The sequence below is a fragment of the Leptidea sinapis genome, chromosome 16 (assembly GCF_905404315.1).
Source record: "Leptidea sinapis chromosome 16, ilLepSina1.1, whole genome shotgun sequence".
Lineage (NCBI taxonomy): Eukaryota > Metazoa > Arthropoda > Insecta > Lepidoptera > Pieridae > Leptidea > Leptidea sinapis.
The window spans coordinates 3,355,044-3,374,948 of record NC_066280.1 but is presented as its reverse complement, the minus strand read 5'-3'; the positions used below and the strand labels follow the sequence as shown (position 1 = coordinate 3,374,948).

At 39.0% G+C, this 19,905-nt stretch overlaps 1 protein-coding gene across 5 annotated transcripts in view; it reads right to left on the bottom strand.

Moving 5' to 3' along the window:
- Window positions 1–2,237: 2,237 nt before the first annotated feature.
- Window positions 2,238–19,905, bottom strand: part of LOC126968790 (3'-5' RNA helicase YTHDC2-like) — a 39,293-nt gene continuing 21,625 nt past the window's right edge. Inside the window, exons 10-12 of one of the 5 annotated variants that reach the window (XM_050813886.1) lie at window positions 4,156–6,335; window positions 3,678–3,808; window positions 2,238–3,210 (exon numbers count right to left, since the gene is read on the bottom strand). In XM_050813886.1, coding sequence (XP_050669843.1) covers window positions 3,045–3,210; window positions 3,678–3,808; window positions 4,156–6,335 — 2,477 coding nt within the window. In that variant the 3' untranslated portion in view covers window positions 2,238–3,044. Of the gene's footprint in view, window positions 3,211–3,677; window positions 3,809–4,155; window positions 6,336–12,426; window positions 14,113–14,579; window positions 14,711–19,905 lie in introns of those variants that run through there. The other 4 variants (XM_050813890.1, XM_050813889.1, XM_050813891.1 and 1 more) reach the window with 4 other exon arrangements.

The window sequence follows — 19,905 nt, the reverse complement described above, 5'->3', positions numbered from 1 at the left end:
TATCATCACCAGTTCTATTCTCATAAGACGGGTTCACCTCGTTTTCACGATCATGTATACATGATTCAGAAGACTTTTCTGTGCACGGCGTATTAATTATAATGAACCTATTCACATTTCTGTCCATAACTGATGGTTGGTTATTATTATGATAGTTATCAAATTTACCATCGTGGGTACGTTTGTTTTGATTGATTACTAGAGTCTTATTCCTTAATAATCTTATTTCTTTCGTATTTGGTTTTCGGGGAACTTGGACATTGCTAAAATTAAATCTGGCCACGTTTGCAGTCTGATCACTGGTTGCATTTTCTTCAGAATTTCTTGTTTCACTAGTTTCAAAATTAGCTTGTTTGAGAGTTTTAGATTGGTACTTCTGACATTTTTTGTCACCAAATATAAACAATTCATTTTTGTCTTGTACAGAACATTCTCTTGAGTTTTGTTCAATTGTTTTGGAGATCGTTTCATTAATGTATTTTGTAGGACTTGCAGGAACATTTCTGTAACAGCTATCCAAATATTGCTCGTTAATTTTTATTATTAGTTCATTTTGACTTGTGGCGCCTGCATTTTGAAATCTATTACTATTTTCTATGGTTTTATTTAAAGCATCCTCGTCGTCCAAATCCCGAGATTTATAAATATAAATAAATAAATAAATAAATTCTTTATTTTGCTAGAAAACATGTAACAATGGGTGTAAGTAGTTTTAATGTATCAATGTTATCGGCCATTTCTGGCATGCAAAATTATTATTAACAAAATTCTAGTTATTATTATAATTGATTAACAAACTCTATATTTTAAGCACTTAGGTTAATTTAAATTATAATTATTATTTTAAATGTCATTATTTAAAGACTAGAATTAATATATATTTTAAAGTCAATTTAATTTAACCTAATGTGTCAACATTTCATTTATGGAATAAAAACATTTATCTATAAGCCATGTAAAAAGATCCTTTTTAAATCGTTGGACGGGTAATACGCGTAAGCTTGGAGGGAGTTTATTAAATATTTTTATACACATGACATAGCTACATTTTCCGTAGGATGCATTATGAAATTTGTGTGCAATCACCAGTCTGTCACCGTTTCTTGTATTTCTCGGATAAATATCTCTTGCTTTTGTAAATAAATGGTCATGTTGTTTGACAAAGATACATATTTCGTATATATACATACAGGGAAATGGAAGAATACGTAATTCTTTAAACAGTGGTTCACACGAATCTAAGTAAAAAGCTCCTGTCATAGCTCTTAAGCATCTCTTTTGGGCCATGAAAGCCCTATTAGCCTCGCTAGAGTTTCCCCACAAGATTAGTCCATATCGAAGTACTGATGTGACATAACCATGATAAGCTGCCAGGACTGTACTTTGTAAAGCCGTTTTACGCAATCTGTATAACACATAAACATATCTATCAATTTTTTGGCATACCATGTCTACATGCTCTTTCCATTTTAGATTTTTATCTAGAAGTACTCCTAAAAATTGAACATGCAAAGCTTCTTCTATTTGGGTATTTGTATAATTTATCTTAAGGCTATAGTTATTAGAGCGGTTACTTAAACTAAATTGCATAAATGAGGTTTTTTTAATATTAACTTGAAGATTATTATCCTCTAGCCAATTTACCACTGTATTAATTTCATTATTAATTTCACTTTCATAAATATCAATCTCATTTTTATTATTACATGTCATAATTATTGATATATCATCGGCAAATAAATAACAGTCATTTTTTGTCACACTAGGCAGGTCATTAATATAAATTAAAAATAATAATGGTCCAAGGACGCTTCCTTGCGGAACACCAAATCTATTTAATTTAAAGTTTGATTGTTGGGCAATTATGGTAGCCTTTTCGTCGATAGAATTGATCTCCACACATTGCTTACGGTCTTTTAAGTAGGACTCCATCCAGTTAAGAGCTGGTCCTCTAACGCCATTTTGCTCCAACTTATCCAACAAGATGGTGTGTGATACGAAGTCAAAAGCCTTGCTCATATCAAAAAATATTACACACGTTGGTTTTTTTGAATCTATATTTTCTGCTATTTTGTTAACCAGTTTAAATGCAGCTAATGTTGTCGACTTGTTTTTTTGAAAGCCAAATTGTTGCTTGTTTATTATATTATTTTTTGTAAAAAAAATTGTTAAACGACCATACATTGCTTTCTCAAAGACTTTTGAAAAAATAGATACGAGTGCGAGTTATATGCATAATTATTAAGCTCCGAACTGGCAGTATATATTTTTCCATGTTCATTTATTTCATTATTCGGCTCGACTTCAGTCCTTTGTAAATAATCTTGATTAAAAGCATATAAACTTTGTTTATCAACTAAAGGCAGATCACACGACCTACTGCTTGCACCAGTCTCATCGCTCATGAAGTGGTTTTCACCAAATTTCTCAATTTTATTGTAATCTGTATAATCATCAAATTTCTCCTGTTGATAATTATTTACTTGAGTATCAATATGTGTATTTAAACCTCCTCCAGCGAATGTATCGTTTAATAAATATTTACTTGAAAAGTCAGTTGTCAGTTTACTGGCGTCTATATCTTCATTTAGTTGCTGTATAGTAGTATCGACATTACCAAACAACTTTTTAGTATTAATCGTAGACTGTCCTGCTTTATTTTCATCATTTTTATAATAATTTGCAAACGTGTGCAAAGTATGAGATTTCTCAGTATGATCGAAACTGCGTCCACAGAAATCATCACAACCACTGTAAACATCTGATCGATCGACACGTCCTGCGGTCGGCGTCACTAGGATTCTGTCGATATCCTCGACTGTTAAGTACGGTTTTCGAGTATTCGGTCGCGAAAATTTATCTGAAGGATACACTATTTTTGAAGATTCGATTGAATTACATTTTCTTAAATCACTAAGAGACTGATAAATTGTTCGATCCTGTGTAGGATATGTAAGTCTATTAAAATAGTGCGTGCGAGGCATATCTACGCGAGTGTCGCGGTAGGCATGGGGCTGAGCGGGCATCGCGCGGGTGCGCGAGTGCTATTGGTCGGAGGGGTGCTTCTGTATGGGGCGCGGCTGCGAGGGCGCGTGCCGGCGCCGCTGGGTGAGCGCCGCTAGGAGCGTGCGCCCGGATGTGGAGCAGATCTCAGTGCCATCGCGCGCCCCGATCACTCTCGCACCGTTTGCCAAGGAGTTCGTTATGTGCCTGAAATAAATTATAATATCTAATTTATTTAATACTAGTGTGCAGTGGCCGCCGCGTCGATAACGTTTACGAGACAACCCGACCAATGATTTTGTTGTTATTTTTTGTATTTTACCTCCGCTCTGCTAAATGATCACATGAGATTGGTGACCGTAGACTTCGCCGAACCCGTCGCGTTCAATAGTTTCATTATATTTCAATTGATAACATAACCTTACGTTTCAAGAGTGAGCTGGATAAACGGACATGCAAAAATATAAAATATTGGGTTTCCGGTATAAGTACCATATAGTTATAGACGTCCGTATACGTTTATTATGAGCTGTTATTTTGACATTAGAACATTTAATTATCTTGTGCTCTTCAAGGTATTTGGGAATCATTAATTACTTCCAAAATACTCGAATAATTTATTATTTTCAATAAAGTTTATAATTTCGGTGAGGCCGGTTTATGTGTGAGCTCACCGAAGCATGTGGAAGGGTAGATGCTGGTTAGAGAGCCACTCGAGGTTACCACTCGCGTCACCAATCACGGCGGCTCCCGTCAGCTTCGACGCGCTGATGCAGCTAAATATCGCCACCACGCGACCACCTTCCTAAAACCGAACACAAAATGTACGTCAGTCACGAGGGCTTCGATTACAACTTTTACCTGATAATTCTAGTTCAACCTCCACGCGTTATATAGTCTTGTTGGTCTTGGTATTGTTATGTTATGCCTGGACATTATGTCAGATGGCGGTCTTTTCCTATCCAACGCGCGGGGATGTTATTCACGACTTTATGTGTGGCAGTTGTAACAAAAAGTTATTCGATAGCAAATTAGTTTTACATTTTATAATTAACTTCGACTTTATAATTTTGCCAGTGTTAATTGAATGCAAAATTTAATTTTTTAAACATGAGCTCCAATTAGCTGTCAAGAAAAGTAACCGTGTCTCACCTGTTTCGCCTTTTGCAGTTTCTTGATGGTGTTCTGAGTGAAGGGGAAGTTCCCGGTGGCCTGCGCCGCGTCCACAGAGTGCGGCTCGTCCGCCTTCACGATGAAGTACCGCGCACTTCCCTCCCCGTCCAGTGGCCCCTCCGACACCGCGCGTCCGCTCGGAGATATGGGGCTCCTAGCGAACTGGGAGTAGTTCCTCCGGTAGCCGTGGTAAAAAGAATTCACGAAATCGTTTCCGTACTGGTAATGGGAATCCTCCCTTGTCCGCCAGATCGGCGAGTCGACGGTCAACGGCTTCGGCCGCTGCCCGATTCCGCTCGGCTGCATGAGCCCCACGTTCTTTTCCTCTGCTCCGAGCACTTGCACGGCCGTGGTCAGAATCTGCTCGTCGAGGGGCGTAGTGGGCTTGGCCGGGTTGGCCATCCTCCGGATGACGAGCGCACACAGCTTCTGTCGCAGGTAGTACACGCTGATGGCGTCGGCCGCGTCCGCCGTGAAGGCCATCCACTCATCTAGGGTAAGCACCGCCGTGTCCGGCGAAGAGTTGTTATCATCTGCCTCGCTGTCCGAGTCGCTAGACAGACCGGGCGGGTTGGCTCGCTGGGTTAATGCCCCAGGAGGCAGTCTGAGCGGCCCTCCGAACAAGGCCACTGTAAGCGGCGTCACCAAGGTGTTGCAGCGAATGAAACAAAATCTACCGACGCGCGAAATTTCTTCAAAAACAACCCAGTCTGTGGGAAGGGACTGAACGGATTTTTGAGATCCAGTCACCCCTCCGCCTCTGTGCAGCGTCGAACTGGGATGGAATGCCACCTTGACTTCTTTCGACGTCCGCAGTGTTCCAGAGTCTCTGTCCACCCGCGCTATCGACGGGTATAGCCCGCTCACCAATACGGCCTTGACGACGTGCCACTTCTCTGAATTCATATTGACGTCTTTGATATCGCCACTGCCCCGAGCTTTCACCAGACATAGTGCCCTGAGTTGCGCGAGCAGCTGGGAACGATACCCAACTATCATCTCCATAGTGGCACCGCAGATGAGATTCTTGGCACAGAATGCTCGATCGGTGAAGTTCGCTCGGGCACACTGCCAAGCTTGGAATGCACGCAACAGTGCCATATGGTCAGAAAAACTGTCCGCGGACAGCTCCTTCCTGGCCAAGCTTCCCTTCTTCCTGTTCTCAGGATTCATGGAAATCTGGAAGGGCTCCTTGTTGGACAGACTGCAGACAATGGTCAAAATCGGATCGAGGCATTTCATGACGCAAGCGTAGAGCAACATTTTACCCAATTTTGGTTCGACGGTCAAATCGAGGAGATGTTGGCCAATTTCTGTGAGGTCTTCCATGGGGGTTAGAGCACCGATCGTCTTGAGGAGTGTGACGGCGTTGCGGACGGCGAGAAAAGAGGGCGGTTCGAGCGCCTTTGATAGAAAATCTGCGATAGGAGTATTGCCAGGAGCTAGCAGTTTGGTGTGGAGGCAGAGCTCTTGCAGGGGCACGCGGAGGATCTCCGGCACAGAGTTGAGCGGCAGAGTCTTGTAGCGGCGGCGGGAGCACATGTGGAAGCAGTGGCCCGGCTTGGTGCGGCCGGCGCGGCCCGCTCGCTGCTGGCCGCAAGCCCGCGAGCTCCACACGCACTGCAGAGAGCACACGCCGCCGTTCGACTCGTAGTACTTCTCCTTCACCTTGCACGAGTCCACTACGTACACAACGTCGTCTATGGTGATAGAGGTCTCCGCGATGTTTGTCGATATAATTATTTTCCTCGCATTGGGAAGAGGGTTGAACACTTTCTTTTGGTCCGACGTCTGCATATTGCTGTGTAGAGTGAATATCTGATACTTGGCGGTGGTCATTTCCGAAGAGCCTTGGATCAAATCTCTCAGGGTGACGATGTCGTCGTAGCCAGGCAGGAAAATGAGGATGCTTCCTTTGGGCATTTGCAGGTGAATATGCTTGACCAGCGCCAACATTAGATTGTGGTCGATCAGCTCCTCGGAGACAGAGTGGTTGTACACGTCAAGCAGAAAATTATCAGCGGCGTCATCAGGGTCCGTGTTCTTGTTCTCGTCCACATTGAATGTTGACAATATTTTAGCGCAATCCTCATGTCCGTCCTCTGTCGCGTAATCATATGCAGTTTTTCCACTTTTATCTCTAACTGATGGATCGGCACCTGATGATTAAAAATTAAATTGTTCATCTAACCTAGTGGTTTAAACTTTAAAGTGTAATTCATTTCTCTTGCAAGTATCAATATTTTTAATTTTACTGTCGCTTATTGTGACCTGTTCGATGTCTTCCTGCAATAATCCCATCGGTCCACTATCACACGCTATAATATTATTATAATTATCGAGTAAACAAGCACCTCGCTTGTAATTTATGTTACAATAATTAACCGTGTTTTCAGCCGCGTGTGTATTTCAATATGTCGAAATGCTCCTTTGTCACATAGTTTCTTTTGATATCGTTTATTTCCTTCTTCAATAGCAGTAAATCCTTAAGTAACTGTGTAGGATCTACGTGGTCAAAAAGAATCGGAGGCAACTTGTGAAGGTCCCGAGCGACAAAAGTTGGTAATTCCTCCGAGTCACTTTCTTTAAGCAGACTGATTATATCATCAATATCCCGTGCTGATTTGCCATCCCTCCTGCGTGGATAATGGACTCACAGAGATGGAGAATATACCATACCAAATGTTAATTGGATCTCTAATGTACCTCGCTGTAGCCACAAGACCTGATATAATGTTTGCTGTTAGTTATTTGAGCCAATATAATACATGTTTTGATAATACACATTGGCAAGCTGCAAAAAGGGTGTTTCGTTATTTAAAAGGAACGAAGAATGTAACCATCAGATATAAACAATCAGGAATGGCACTAACAGGCATGGCTGACGCTGACTGGGCGGCATGTACCGTTGACCGTCGTTCATATACCGGTTATATTTTTAAGTATGGTGGTGGCCTTATCAGTTATGCATCAAAGAAACAAAGAACAGTGGCTTTGTCAACAGCAGAAGCCGAATATATGGCGATGACAGAAGCAACGAAGGAAGCTTTACACTTGAAATATCTGTTGGAAGATATTGGAGTTTTTCAACAAACTGTTACGATCTATAATGATAATTTGGCTGCACAGATGTTAGCAAACAATCAAATGACTGGTAAGAGATCGAAACATATCAGCATAAAGGAACATTTTATACGGGATTGTGTCCAGAAGAAATTAGTGACCATCCGTTACAAGGACACAGAACATATGGAGGCAGACCTTTTTACAAAGGCATTACCACAACCAAGATTGTTAAAGCTTCTAAAGATGATAGGCGTCACTCAGACCTGAAGGTCATCGTGAGGGGGAGTATCATAGAGGTCTTACTCATAGAAGAAATTAGTGACTTTTGGTTACTATGACTACAAAGCCGTTATTATGTTGTCATGCTTATAAAAGGTTGTAATTAATTTATAAAGTTGTTTTCTTATATTAAATAATGGTGAATGCACTGATTTGCTCATAGTCTACTGCTGATACTCTGATTACCTATTAAAAAATTTAAATGTATCGTAAAAAATAAATTATCATCTAAGGCCTATTATAATGTGAAAGATTATTTGAATGATAAAGATTGTTGGAATTAATGTTCTAAATTTTGTTATTGAATATTGTTATACTCATTGGAATGCTATTGTAACTTTTGTACTTCATCCGGACTTGCACTAAATAACTTATAAAGATTTACAGTGACTAAAGATTTTTTTGACTTTGACTTTTACCGTTATCATGTTATGGTTTTTAAAAATATTATTTCAAATCGCTTATTTTTTGTAAATCTCCAGGTGTATTTATTTATTCATAACTTTTGTAATAACCTTCCAAAATCGGGAAGTGCTTTTTGGCACTAGATCTTTCATATACACCATAATCGAAAGTGCCGAACGGCACACTACACCCTGACCAAGTTCTCACCCTCATTTTGTTTATAAGATATTTTATTTTGCATGGTATTATAGCTTGTTTCAATAGCTTTCTTATACATTCTCTCATAATATCAAATATAATAAATATCACATAAAAAATATAAGTTTTCAGAAATTTTCTGACATTTACGACATTCGTTAATTTATTTTGGTTTCTCGTCAATTATTGGGACGGGCAAAGGGTTGAGCCATATTGATTATTATTATTCAATAACAACGTTATATTGATATAATAATAAAAAGCCTTTATTTCGAGAAACACTTCATCTACCTTTTATATGGTTTATATAACCAACAACAATTTGTTTACATAATGTGCATGATTTAAATTATTAATATTAAAAATTATAATTTTTTGATTTTTAGTAGGTAGGTAGGTTTTATTATTGTATTGGATCCAATCTCAGGTAAAGCCTCCTAGAAAGTTTTCCACGTCCCCCGGTCTTGGGCTATTTTTTTTATGTCATCTTCCAATCTAAATAATGGTCTTCTTCTATAGCGCTTTCCCAATGGGCCTTTCCATAAAGTTAATATGTTCGCCCATCTAATAATAGTCTCTAAGACGTGTTTGTTATATGACCGGACCATTTCCACTTTAATTTTTGACTATGGCTGAGAGCATCTTTTGCTTTTGTCTTAGCCTTCTATTACACTTGACTGAATTTAGTCATCTAAATTCAGAAAAAAATTTAGAAACACATTAGCTTCTGATCACACTGTCCTAAATTAAGTTACTGAATCAGTCACCACTTAAAGCGCGACGACTTCGGACGTATCGTATAAGTACGAGGATCCAGTGTTGTCAAGGCATCACAAAATTGGCCTTTGCCTAGCCCTGGCCGTTGCCTCAATTAAAATTGAAAAAAGAAAAGGAAGAAAATGGGTGAAAGAATATTTATTACTGCGCGAAAAGAGCAAACATGAATATTATGGGTGTTTTAGAACGAGCAGACTTCAGAAATTATTTATGAGTGGATTCGAGATCGTTTGACATATTATTAAATCTTGTGACACCTTTTATTAAAAAGCAAGATACTATACTACGAGACAGTATTAGAGCAAAAGAAAGATTGGTCGTAACACTAAGATTTATTGCAACAGGAAATTCATATCAAGATTTAAAATTCAGTTCTTTAATATCCCAACCCCTACTTTTTTATGCGGAAACACAAAACAAAACTTAAGTACGCGGACGTATTTAAGTTTGTATTATTTGTAATATTACCCACATGCTACTGAAATCAGTAATTCAGTACTAACTAAATGCGATTACACCTTTCTAAATGATTTACGGCCGTTCCCAATATACTATCTATAGATAGAGATAAATTACTATCTTCTACTGTCAGTAATTAATGTTAATAATCTGAAGCTGTCCCAATAAACCCGATAAGTAATTCTTATCGCCTTGAGACGCGTGAATTGCAATTTCCATACAAACTTTATATGGCAAGAGTCCATGACCCTCTTCAACCAATAAATAAGATTGAAAGAGAAAATCAAGAACCTGATGGCTTGCCCTGTAAAAAATGGGTTTATTTTTATTTGAATAATATCAATATAATATCATTCTCTGTAAAATATATAAAATCAAACTTGCCAAAATAACATATTTAATTATAAAGGATTTTTTTATTTTAGTTGGAGAAAATTGCTTAAAACATGGGGTTATATCGTCAATGTTTGCGAGGAAAAAAAACAAATCTACCCTACTCTTTAGCCATACGTGAGTGTTTAGTTGGTAAAACGACTTTTGTTATTATAATGTAATATATTTAGGTATCTGTTAATTATTCCTAAAGTTAATTATTATTATATCTACTTCAATCGCGCGTGAAGATTACACGCACACACTTTTTTATTCAGTCGCTTCGCTTCGTAGGGACACCCTGGTAGGATTGAAGAAAGATTATAAAATAAATAAAACGCAAGTATAATTAAACATTTAATCCAGAATTGTAGCTACTGAGTTTGAGAACAGGATTCTCTTCGGCTTTGTACATCATTTAAAAATTTGTCACACATATGAACTACGAGCGAAGTAAAACGACGGTTACACTCGTGCGAGTCTCAAAATATAAAGATAAATCTTCTACATTAATTTATTTAAGCTCAAAAAATAAATAACCTAAATAAATAAAATTTGGTCGAAATGTAGTCGTTGAAATTATATTTACTTCTACAGATTATTTTATTCAGAGCAGATTAGGAATTTATTATCTTTTACACTCTAAATCTTTTCAAAAGATGCTCTCTAAAACAACAATTTTGTATATCAATTTAATAGGTTAATGTAAAATAAAGCTATATGAAACACACATGTTTAATGGTTTATATTGACCCCGGCAAGGTCAACCTCCAGGCCTTTGTATCATTTATATTACACTATTCTTAAAAACTAGTATTAAGTAAATTGCATTTTATTTAGAACAATACTTATCACAACACTTATAATACACTGGGACAAATTACGTAGTACGTTTTACGTTTAGAATAGCTCTAGATAGAAAATGCAACAAAAACAGTCAATAGAATGTGCCATTTATAGATTTGATGTTAATTTTGATATAAAAAGGAAATGAGCCAATAAGTCGTTTAGTCACTACATGCTAAATAGGTCAGAACGAGCTTACTGAAAGAAAGGCTGGGCAAGTCTAAATACGTCATTAAAATTTACTTGTTTTGGTCTATATATAATCCCATTGGGGTTTAAAGGTCCAGGTTTGAGAGTTTGCAACCTCTTAAATTCAAATTCAAAAATTTCTATTCAAAATAGGATTTAAAATCACTTATTGAACGTCAAAAACTACCACCCATACAAAAGAGACTGCCTCAGTCAGAAGAATGGGTGCAAGAAACTCAGCGGGCTTTTTTTAATATAAAATATGGATTACAATGTGATATCGTACAGTAAACATTTATAATTAAAGAGCCTGAGGGTTGTTCGCTTTATTCCTTACCTTTATACCTTACCTCAACATTTACCCCTCCTTGATATATCTATAAATAAAATTGCGTCCTCTGAAAAATGCACGCTTATCCCAAAAAAGTAACATATCAATGGACTAACTAACAGAGTTACATAAGATAATATAAGGTACACTGTTAAATACTGTTAAACTACAATCTACAATTTTCTAGTTTCTGCAGCAATGGAATCATGAAACGTCTTTTACAATGATAACATCTCAAAATAAATCTAAATTAATAAATAATGTTTTAAAAATGCTGTTTCCCCGATCGTATTCGTATTGTCGTCTTTTCGTCATCGAAGTCTTAGTTCTAACTTAAATCACTTCTGGGGTCTAATTTTTTTATAGATAGTGGTGAATATACGTTAGACCGGTCTAACATTCATCTTTATTATTAGATTTCCATTTTGCGTTCTTCTCGGATTGATGTCTATGTTTTTGAGCTCCCCTGTTTTTCTTTGTTTTACCTTTCACCTTAGACTGTTCGTCAGATGACGAGGCTTCATATATGATATCTTTTTTAGCAGATTTTTCGATATCTTTAATAATTTGTTTTGTCTGTTCGTTATTTTGTTCCGTGCCAAGGCCGCATCGTCTGTACGCCTCAGATTTCCGCGCGTGTCTCTGGCTGCTTTTATAACGAACATTCTTACTGTGTTTTTTATTTTTATCATCATTAATACGTTCCACTTGTGCACTCACATTTTCTGTTTTCTTTTTAGTTTCACTGATATGTTTCGCATCTTTCTGCTTAATTTCGTGTGATTTATTATTGTGTTCAGCTGGTTGAACGCCTTGCCTTTCAGAAGGAATGATTTTAGAGTCGCTTACTGCGCTATCACTTATTATAAGAACATTGCTAATTGAACAATGTACGTTTTGTGATTTTATTAATGTTTCTTTTCCTATAAAATTACTTGGGACGTGCTGTTTAGGTATTGCACCCTTGCTTATATTAATTTCAGCAAGTCTCGAAATATTATTCTCAATAACTTTGAGATCGGATGTTAACGGATCGTTTACTTTATTATCAATTTCAATATCTAATTGTTCTATGTTAACACTGTCTTCATTCAATGCAGTTTGAGTGACAATGTCTTCGTTTTCAACAAGGTCGTTCCTTGTATTTTGGTCTGAATGACTTTCAACTGTTCCATCATTTTTTTCTTTACATTCTGTAGAACTATGGCTGCGATTTAAAAATATTTTTTGCAGAACTTTCTTTTTATAGCAATCATTACCTTTGTATCGACGTTTTTGCATTTCATGAGAATTTCTCTTGAGAAGCACTTGACGATCCTCAAGTCATGGGTCTACTATTGAAACTATCGAACTCATTGGTTTTGGTTTGTATGCTCTCAACATCTCCCACGTTATCATCACCAGTTCTATTCTCATAAGACGGGTTCACCTCGTTTTCACGATCATGTATACATGATTCAGAAGACTTTTCTGTGCACGGCGTATTAATTATAATGAACCTATTCACATTTCTGTCCATAACTGATGGTTGGTTATTATTATGATAGTTATCAAATTTACCATCGTGGGTACGTTTGTTTTGATTGATTACTAGAGTCTTATTCCTTAATAATCTTATTTCTTTCGTATTTGGTTTTCGGGGAACTTGGACATTGCTAAAATTAAATCTGGCCACGTTTGCAGTCTGATCACTGGTTGCATTTTCTTCAGAATTTCTTGTTTCACTAGTTTCAAAATTAGCTTGTTTGAGAGTTTTAGATTGGTACTTCTGACATTTTTTGTCACCAAATATAAACAATTCATTTTTGTCTTGTACAGAACATTCTCTTGAGTTTTGTTCAATTGTTTTGGAGATCGTTTCATTAATGTATTTTGTAGGACTTGCAGGAACATTTCTGTAACAGCTATCCAAATATTGCTCGTTAATTTTTATTATTAGTTCATTTTGACTTGTGGCGCCTGCATTTTGAAATCTATTACTATTTTCTATGGTTTTATTTAAAGCATCCTCGTTGTCCAAATCCCGAGATTTATATGCATAATTATTAAGCTCCGAACTGGCAGTATATATTTTTCCATGTTCATTTATTTCATTATTCGGCTCGACTTCAGTCCTTTGTAAATAATCTTGATTAAAAGCATATAAACTTTGTTTATCAACTAAAGGCAGATCACACGACCTACTGCTTGCACCAGTCTCATCGCTCATGAAGTGGTTTTCACCAAATTTCTCAATTTTATTGTAATCTGTATAATCATCAAATTTCTCCTGTTGATAATTATTTACTTGAGTATCAATATGTGTATTTAAACCTCCTCCAGCGAATGTATCGTTTAATAAATATTTACTTGAAAAGTCAGTTGTCAGTTTACTGGCGTCTATATCTTCATTTAGTTGCTGTATAGTAGTATCGACATTACCAAACAACTTTTTAGTATTAATCGTAGACTGTCCTGCTTTATTTTCATCATTTTTATAATAATTTGCAAACGTGTGCAAAGTATGAGATTTCTCAGTATGATCGAAACTGCGTCCACAGAAATCATCACAACCACTGTAAACATCTGATCGATCGACACGTCCTGCGGTCGGCGTCACTAGGATTCTGTCGATATCCTCGACTGTTAAGTACGGTTTTCGAGTATTCGGTCGCGAAAATTTATCTGAAGGATACACTATTTTTGAAGATTCGATTGAATTACATTTTCTTAAATCACTAAGAGACTGATAAATTGTTCGATCCTGTGTAGGATATGTAAGTCTATTAAAATAGTGCGTGCGAGGCATATCTACGCGAGTGTCGCGGTAGGCATGGGGCTGAGCGGGCATCGCGCGGGTGCGCGAGTGCTATTGGTCGGAGGGGTGCTTCTGTATGGGGCGCGGCTGCGAGGGCGCGTGCCGGCGCCGCTGGGTGAGCGCCGCTAGGAGCGTGCGCCCGGATGTGGAGCAGATCTCAGTGCCATCGCGCGCCCCGATCACTCTCGCACCGTTTGCCAAGGAGTTCGTTATGTGCCTGAAATAAATTATAATATCTAATTTATTTAATACTAGTGTGCAGTGGCCGCCGCGTCGATAACGTTTACGAGACAACCCGACCAATGATTTTGTTGTTATTTTTTGTATTTTACCTCCGCTCTGCTAAATGATCACATGAGATTGGTGACCGTAGACTTCGCCGAACCCGTCGCGTTCAATAGTTTCATTATATTTCAATTGATAACATAACCTTACGTTTCAAGAGTGAGCTGGATAAACGGACATGCAAAAATATAAAATATTGGGTTTCCGGTATAAGTACCATATAGTTATAGACGTCCGTATACGTTTATTATGAGCTGTTATTTTGACATTAGAACATTTAATTATCTTGTGCTCTTCAAGGTATTTGGGAATCATTAATTACTTCCAAAATACTCGAATAATTTATTATTTTCAATAAAGTTTATAATTTCGGTGAGGCCGGTTTATGTGTGAGCTCACCGAAGCATGTGGAAGGGTAGATGCTGGTTAGAGAGCCACTCGAGGTTACCACTCGCGTCACCAATCACGGCGGCTCCCGTCAGCTTCGACGCGCTGATGCAGCTAAATATCGCCACCACGCGACCACCTTCCTAAAACCGAACACAAAATGTACGTCAGTCACGAGGGCTTCGATTACAACTTTTACCTGATAATTCTAGTTCAACCTCCACGCGTTATATAGTCTTGTTGGTCTTGGTATTGTTATGTTATGCCTGGACATTATGTCAGATGGCGGTCTTTTCCTATCCAACGCGCGGGGATGTTATTCACGACTTTATGTGTGGCAGTTGTAACAAAAAGTTATTCGATAGCAAATTAGTTTTACATTTTATAATTAACTTCGACTTTATAATTTTGCCAGTGTTAATTGAATGCAAAATTTAATTTTTTAAACATGAGCTCCAATTAGCTGTCAAGAAAAGTAACCGTGTCTCACCTGTTTCGCCTTTTGCAGTTTCTTGATGGTGTTCTGAGTGAAGGGGAAGTTCCCGGTGGCCTGCGCCGCGTCCACGGAGTGCGGCTCGTCCGCCTTCACGATGAAGTACCGCGCACTTCCCTCCCCGTCCAGTGGCCCCTCCGACACCGCGCGTCCGCTCGGAGATATGGGGCTCCTAGCGAACTGGGAGTAGTTCCTCCGGTAGCCGTGGTAAAAAGAATTCACGAAATCGTTTCCGTACTGGTAATGGGAATCCTCCCTTGTCCGCCAGATCGGCGAGTCGACGGTCAACGGCTTCGGCCGCTGCCCGATTCCGCTCGGCTGCATGAGCCCCACGTTCTTTTCCTCCGCTCCGAGCACTTGCACGGCCGTGGTCAGAATCTGCTCGTCGAGGGGCGTAGTGGGCTTGGCCGGGTTGGCCATCCTCCGGATGACGAGCGCACACAGCTTCTGTCGCAGGTAGTACACGCTGATGGCGTCGGCCGCGTCCGCCGTGAAGGCCATCCACTCATCTAGGGTAAGCACCGCCGTGTCCGGCGAAGAGTTGTTATCATCTGCCTCGCTGTCCGAGTCGCTAGACAGACCGGGCGGGTTGGCTCGCTGGGTTAATGCCCCAGGAGGCAGTCTGAGCGGCCCTCCGAACAAGGCCACTGTAAGCGGCGTCACCAAGGTGTTGCAGCGAATGAAACAAAATCTACCGACGCGCGAAATTTCTTCAAAAACAACCCAGTCTGTGGGAAGGGACTGAACGGATTTTTGAGATCCAGTCACCCCTCCGCCTCTGTGCAGCGTCGAACTGGGATGGAATGCCACCTTGACTTCTTTCGACGTCCGCAGTGTTCCAGAGTCTCTGTCCACCCGCGCTATCGACGGGTATAGCCCGCTCACCAATACGGCCTTGACGACGTGCCACTTCTCTGAATTCATATTGACGTCTTTGATATCGCCACTGCCCCGAGCTTTCACCAGACATAGTGCCCTGAGTTGCGCGAGCAGCTGGGAACGATACCCAACTATCATCTCCATAGTGGCACCGCAGATGAGATTCTTGGCACAGAATGCTCGATCGGTGAAGTTCGCTCGGGCACACTGCCAAGCTTGGAATGCACGCAACAGTGCCATATGGTCAGAAAACTGTCCGCGGACAGCTCCTTCCTGGCCAAGCTTCCCTTCTTCCTGTTCTCAGGATTCATGGAAATCTGGAAGGGCTCCTTGTTGGACAGACTGCAGACAATGGTCAAAATCGGATCGAGGCATTTCATGACGCAAGCGTAGAGCAACATTTTACCCAATTTTGGTTCGACGGTCAAATCGAGGAGATGTTGGCCAATTTCTGTGAGGTCTTCCATGGGGGTTAGAGCACCGATCGTCTTGAGGAGTGTGACGGCGTTGCGGACGGCGAGAAAAGAGGGCGGTTCGAGCGCCTTTGATAGAAAATCTGCGATAGGAGTATTGCCAGGAGCTAGCAGTTTGGTGTGGAGGCAGAGCTCTTGCAGGGGCACGCGGAGGATCTCCGGCACAGAGTTGAGCGGCAGAGTCTTGTAGCGGCGGCGGGAGCACATGTGGAAGCAGTGGCCCGGCTTGGTGCGACCGGCGCGGCCCGCTCGCTGCTGGCCGCAAGCCCGCGAGCTCCACACGCACTGCAGAGAGCACACGCCGCCGTTCGACTCGTAGTACTTCTCCTTCACCTTGCACGAGTCCACTACGTACACAACGTCGTCTATGGTGATAGAGGTCTCCGCGATGTTTGTCGATATAATTATTTTCCTCGCATTGGGAAGAGGGTTGAACACTTTCTTTTGGTCCGACGTCTGCATATTGCTGTGTAGAGTGAATATCTGATACTTGGCGGTGGTCATTTCCGAAGAGCCTTGGATCAAATCTCTCAGGGTGACGATGTCGTCGTAGCCAGGCAGGAAAATGAGGATGCTTCCTTTGGGCATTTGCAGGTGAATATGCTTGACCAGCGCCAACATTAGATTGTGGTCGATCAGCTCCTCGGAGACAGAGTGGTTGTACACGTCAAGCAGAAAATTATCAGCGGCGTCATCAGGGTCCGTGTTCTTGTTCTCGTCCACATTGAATGTTGACAATATTTTAGCGCAATCCTCATGTCCGTCCTCTGTCGCGTAATCATATGCAGTTTTTCCACTTTTATCTCTAACTGATGGATCGGCACCTGATGATTAAAAATTAAATTGTTCATCTAACCTAGTGGTTTAAACTTTAAAGTGTAATTCATTTCTCTTGCAAGTATCAATATTTTTAATTTTACTGTCGCTTATTGTGACCTGTTCGATGTCTTCCTGCAATAATCCCATCGGTCCACTATCACACGCTATAATATTATTATAATTATCGAGTAAACAAGCACCTCGCTTGTAATTTATGTTACAATAATTAACCGTGTTTTCAGCCGCGTGTGTATTTCAATATGTCGAAATGCTCCTTTGTCACATAGTTTCTTTTGATATCGTTTATTTCCTTCTTCAATAGCAGTAAATCCTTAAGTAACTGTGTAGGATCTACGTGGTCAAAAAGAATCGGAGGCAACTTGTGAAGGTCCCGAGCGACAAAAGTTGGTAATTCCTCCGAGTCACTTTCTTTAAGCAGACTGATTATATCATCAATATCCCGTGCTGATTTGCCATCCCTCCTGCGTGGATAATGGACTCACAGAGATGGAGAATATACCATACCAAATGTTAATTGGATCTCTAATGTACCTCGCTGTAGCCACAAGACCTGATATAATGTTTGCTGTTAGTTATTTGAGCCAATATAATACATGTTTTGATAATACACATTGGCAAGCTGCAAAAAGGGTGATTCGTTATTTAAAAGGAACGAAGAATGTAACCATCAGATATAAACAATCAGGAATGGCACTAACAGGCATGGCTGACGCTGACTGGGCGGCATGTACCGTTGACCGTCGTTCATATACCGGTTATATTTTTAAGTATGGTGGTGGCCTTATCAGTTATGCATCAAAGAAACAAAGAACAGTGGCTTTGTCAACAGCAGAAGCCGAATATATGGCGATGACAGAAGCAACGAAGGAAGCTTTACACTTGAAATATCTGTTGGAAGATATTGGAGTTTTTCAACAAACTGTTACGATCTATAATGATAATTTGGCTGCACAGATGTTAGCAAACAATCAAATGACTGGTAAGAGATCGAAACATATCAGCATAAAGGAACATTTTATACGGGATTGTGTCCAGAAGAAATTAGTGACCATCCGTTACAAGGACACAGAACATATGGAGGCAGACCTTTTTACAAAGGCATTACCACAACCAAGATTGTTAAAGCTTCTAAAGATGATAGGCGTCACTCAGACCTGAAGGTCATCGTGAGGGGGAGTATCATAGAGGTCTTACTCATAGAAGAAATTAGTGACTTTTGGTTACTATGACTACAAAGCCGTTATTATGTTGTCATGCTTATAAAAGGTTGTAATTAATTTATAAAGTTGTTTTCTTATATTAAATAATGGTGAATGCACTGATTTGCTCATAGTCTACTGCTGATACTCTGATTACCTATTAAAAAATTTAAATGTATCGTAAAAAATAAATTATCATCTAAGGCCTATTATAATGTGAAAGATTATTTGAATGATAAAGATTGTTGGAATTAATGTTCTAAATTTTGTTATTGAATATTGTTATACTCATTTGAATGCTATTGTAACTTTTGTACTTCATCCGGACTTGCACTAAATAACTTATAAAGATTTACAGTGACTAAAGATTTTTTTGACTTTGACTTTTACCGTTATCATGTTATGGTTTTTAAAAATATTATTTCAAATTGCTCAGTAATATTTTTTGTAAATCTCCAGGTGTATTTATTTATTCATAACTTTTGTAATAACCTACCAAAATCGGGAAGTGCTTTTTGGCACTAGATCTTTCATATACACCATAATCGAAAGTGCCGAACGGCACACTACACCCTGACCAAGTTCTCACCCTCATTTTGTTTATAAGATATTTTATTTTGCATGGTATTATAGCTTGTTTCAATAGCTTTCTTATACATTCTCTCATAATATCAAATATAATAAATATCACATAAAAAATATAAGTTTTCAGAAATTTTCTGACATTTACGACATTCGTTAATTTATTTTGGTTTCTCGTCAATTATTGGGACGGGCAAAGGGTTGAGCCATATTGATTATTATTATTCAATAACAACGTTATATTGATATAATAATAAAAAGCCTTTATTTCCATAACTTAAACAACTACTTAATACAATAGGAGAAACACTTCATCTACCTTTTATATGGTTTATATAACCAACAACAATTTGTTTACATAATGTGCATGATTTAAATTATTAATATTAAAAATTATAATTTTTTGATTTTTAGTAGGTAGGTAGGTTTTATTATTGTATTGGATCCAATCTCAGGTAAAGCCTCCTAGAAAGTTTTCCACGTCCCCCGGTCTTGGGCTATTTTTTTTATGTCATCTTCCAATCTAAATAATGGTCTTCTTCTATAGCGCTTTCCCAATGGGCCTTTCCATAAAGTTAATATGTTCGCCCATCTAATAATAGTCTCTAAGACGTGTTTGTTATATGACCGGACCATTTCCACTTTAATTTTTGACTATGGCTGAGAGCATCTTTTGCTTTTGTCTTAGCCTTCTATTACACTTGACTGAATTTAGTCATCTAAATTCAGAAAAAAATTTAGAAACACATTAGCTTCTGATCACACTGTCCTAAATTAAGTTACTGAATCAGTCACCACTTAAAGCGCGACGACTTCGGACGTCGATACGTCCGACTTATACGATTATAAGTACGAGGATCCAGTGTTGTCAA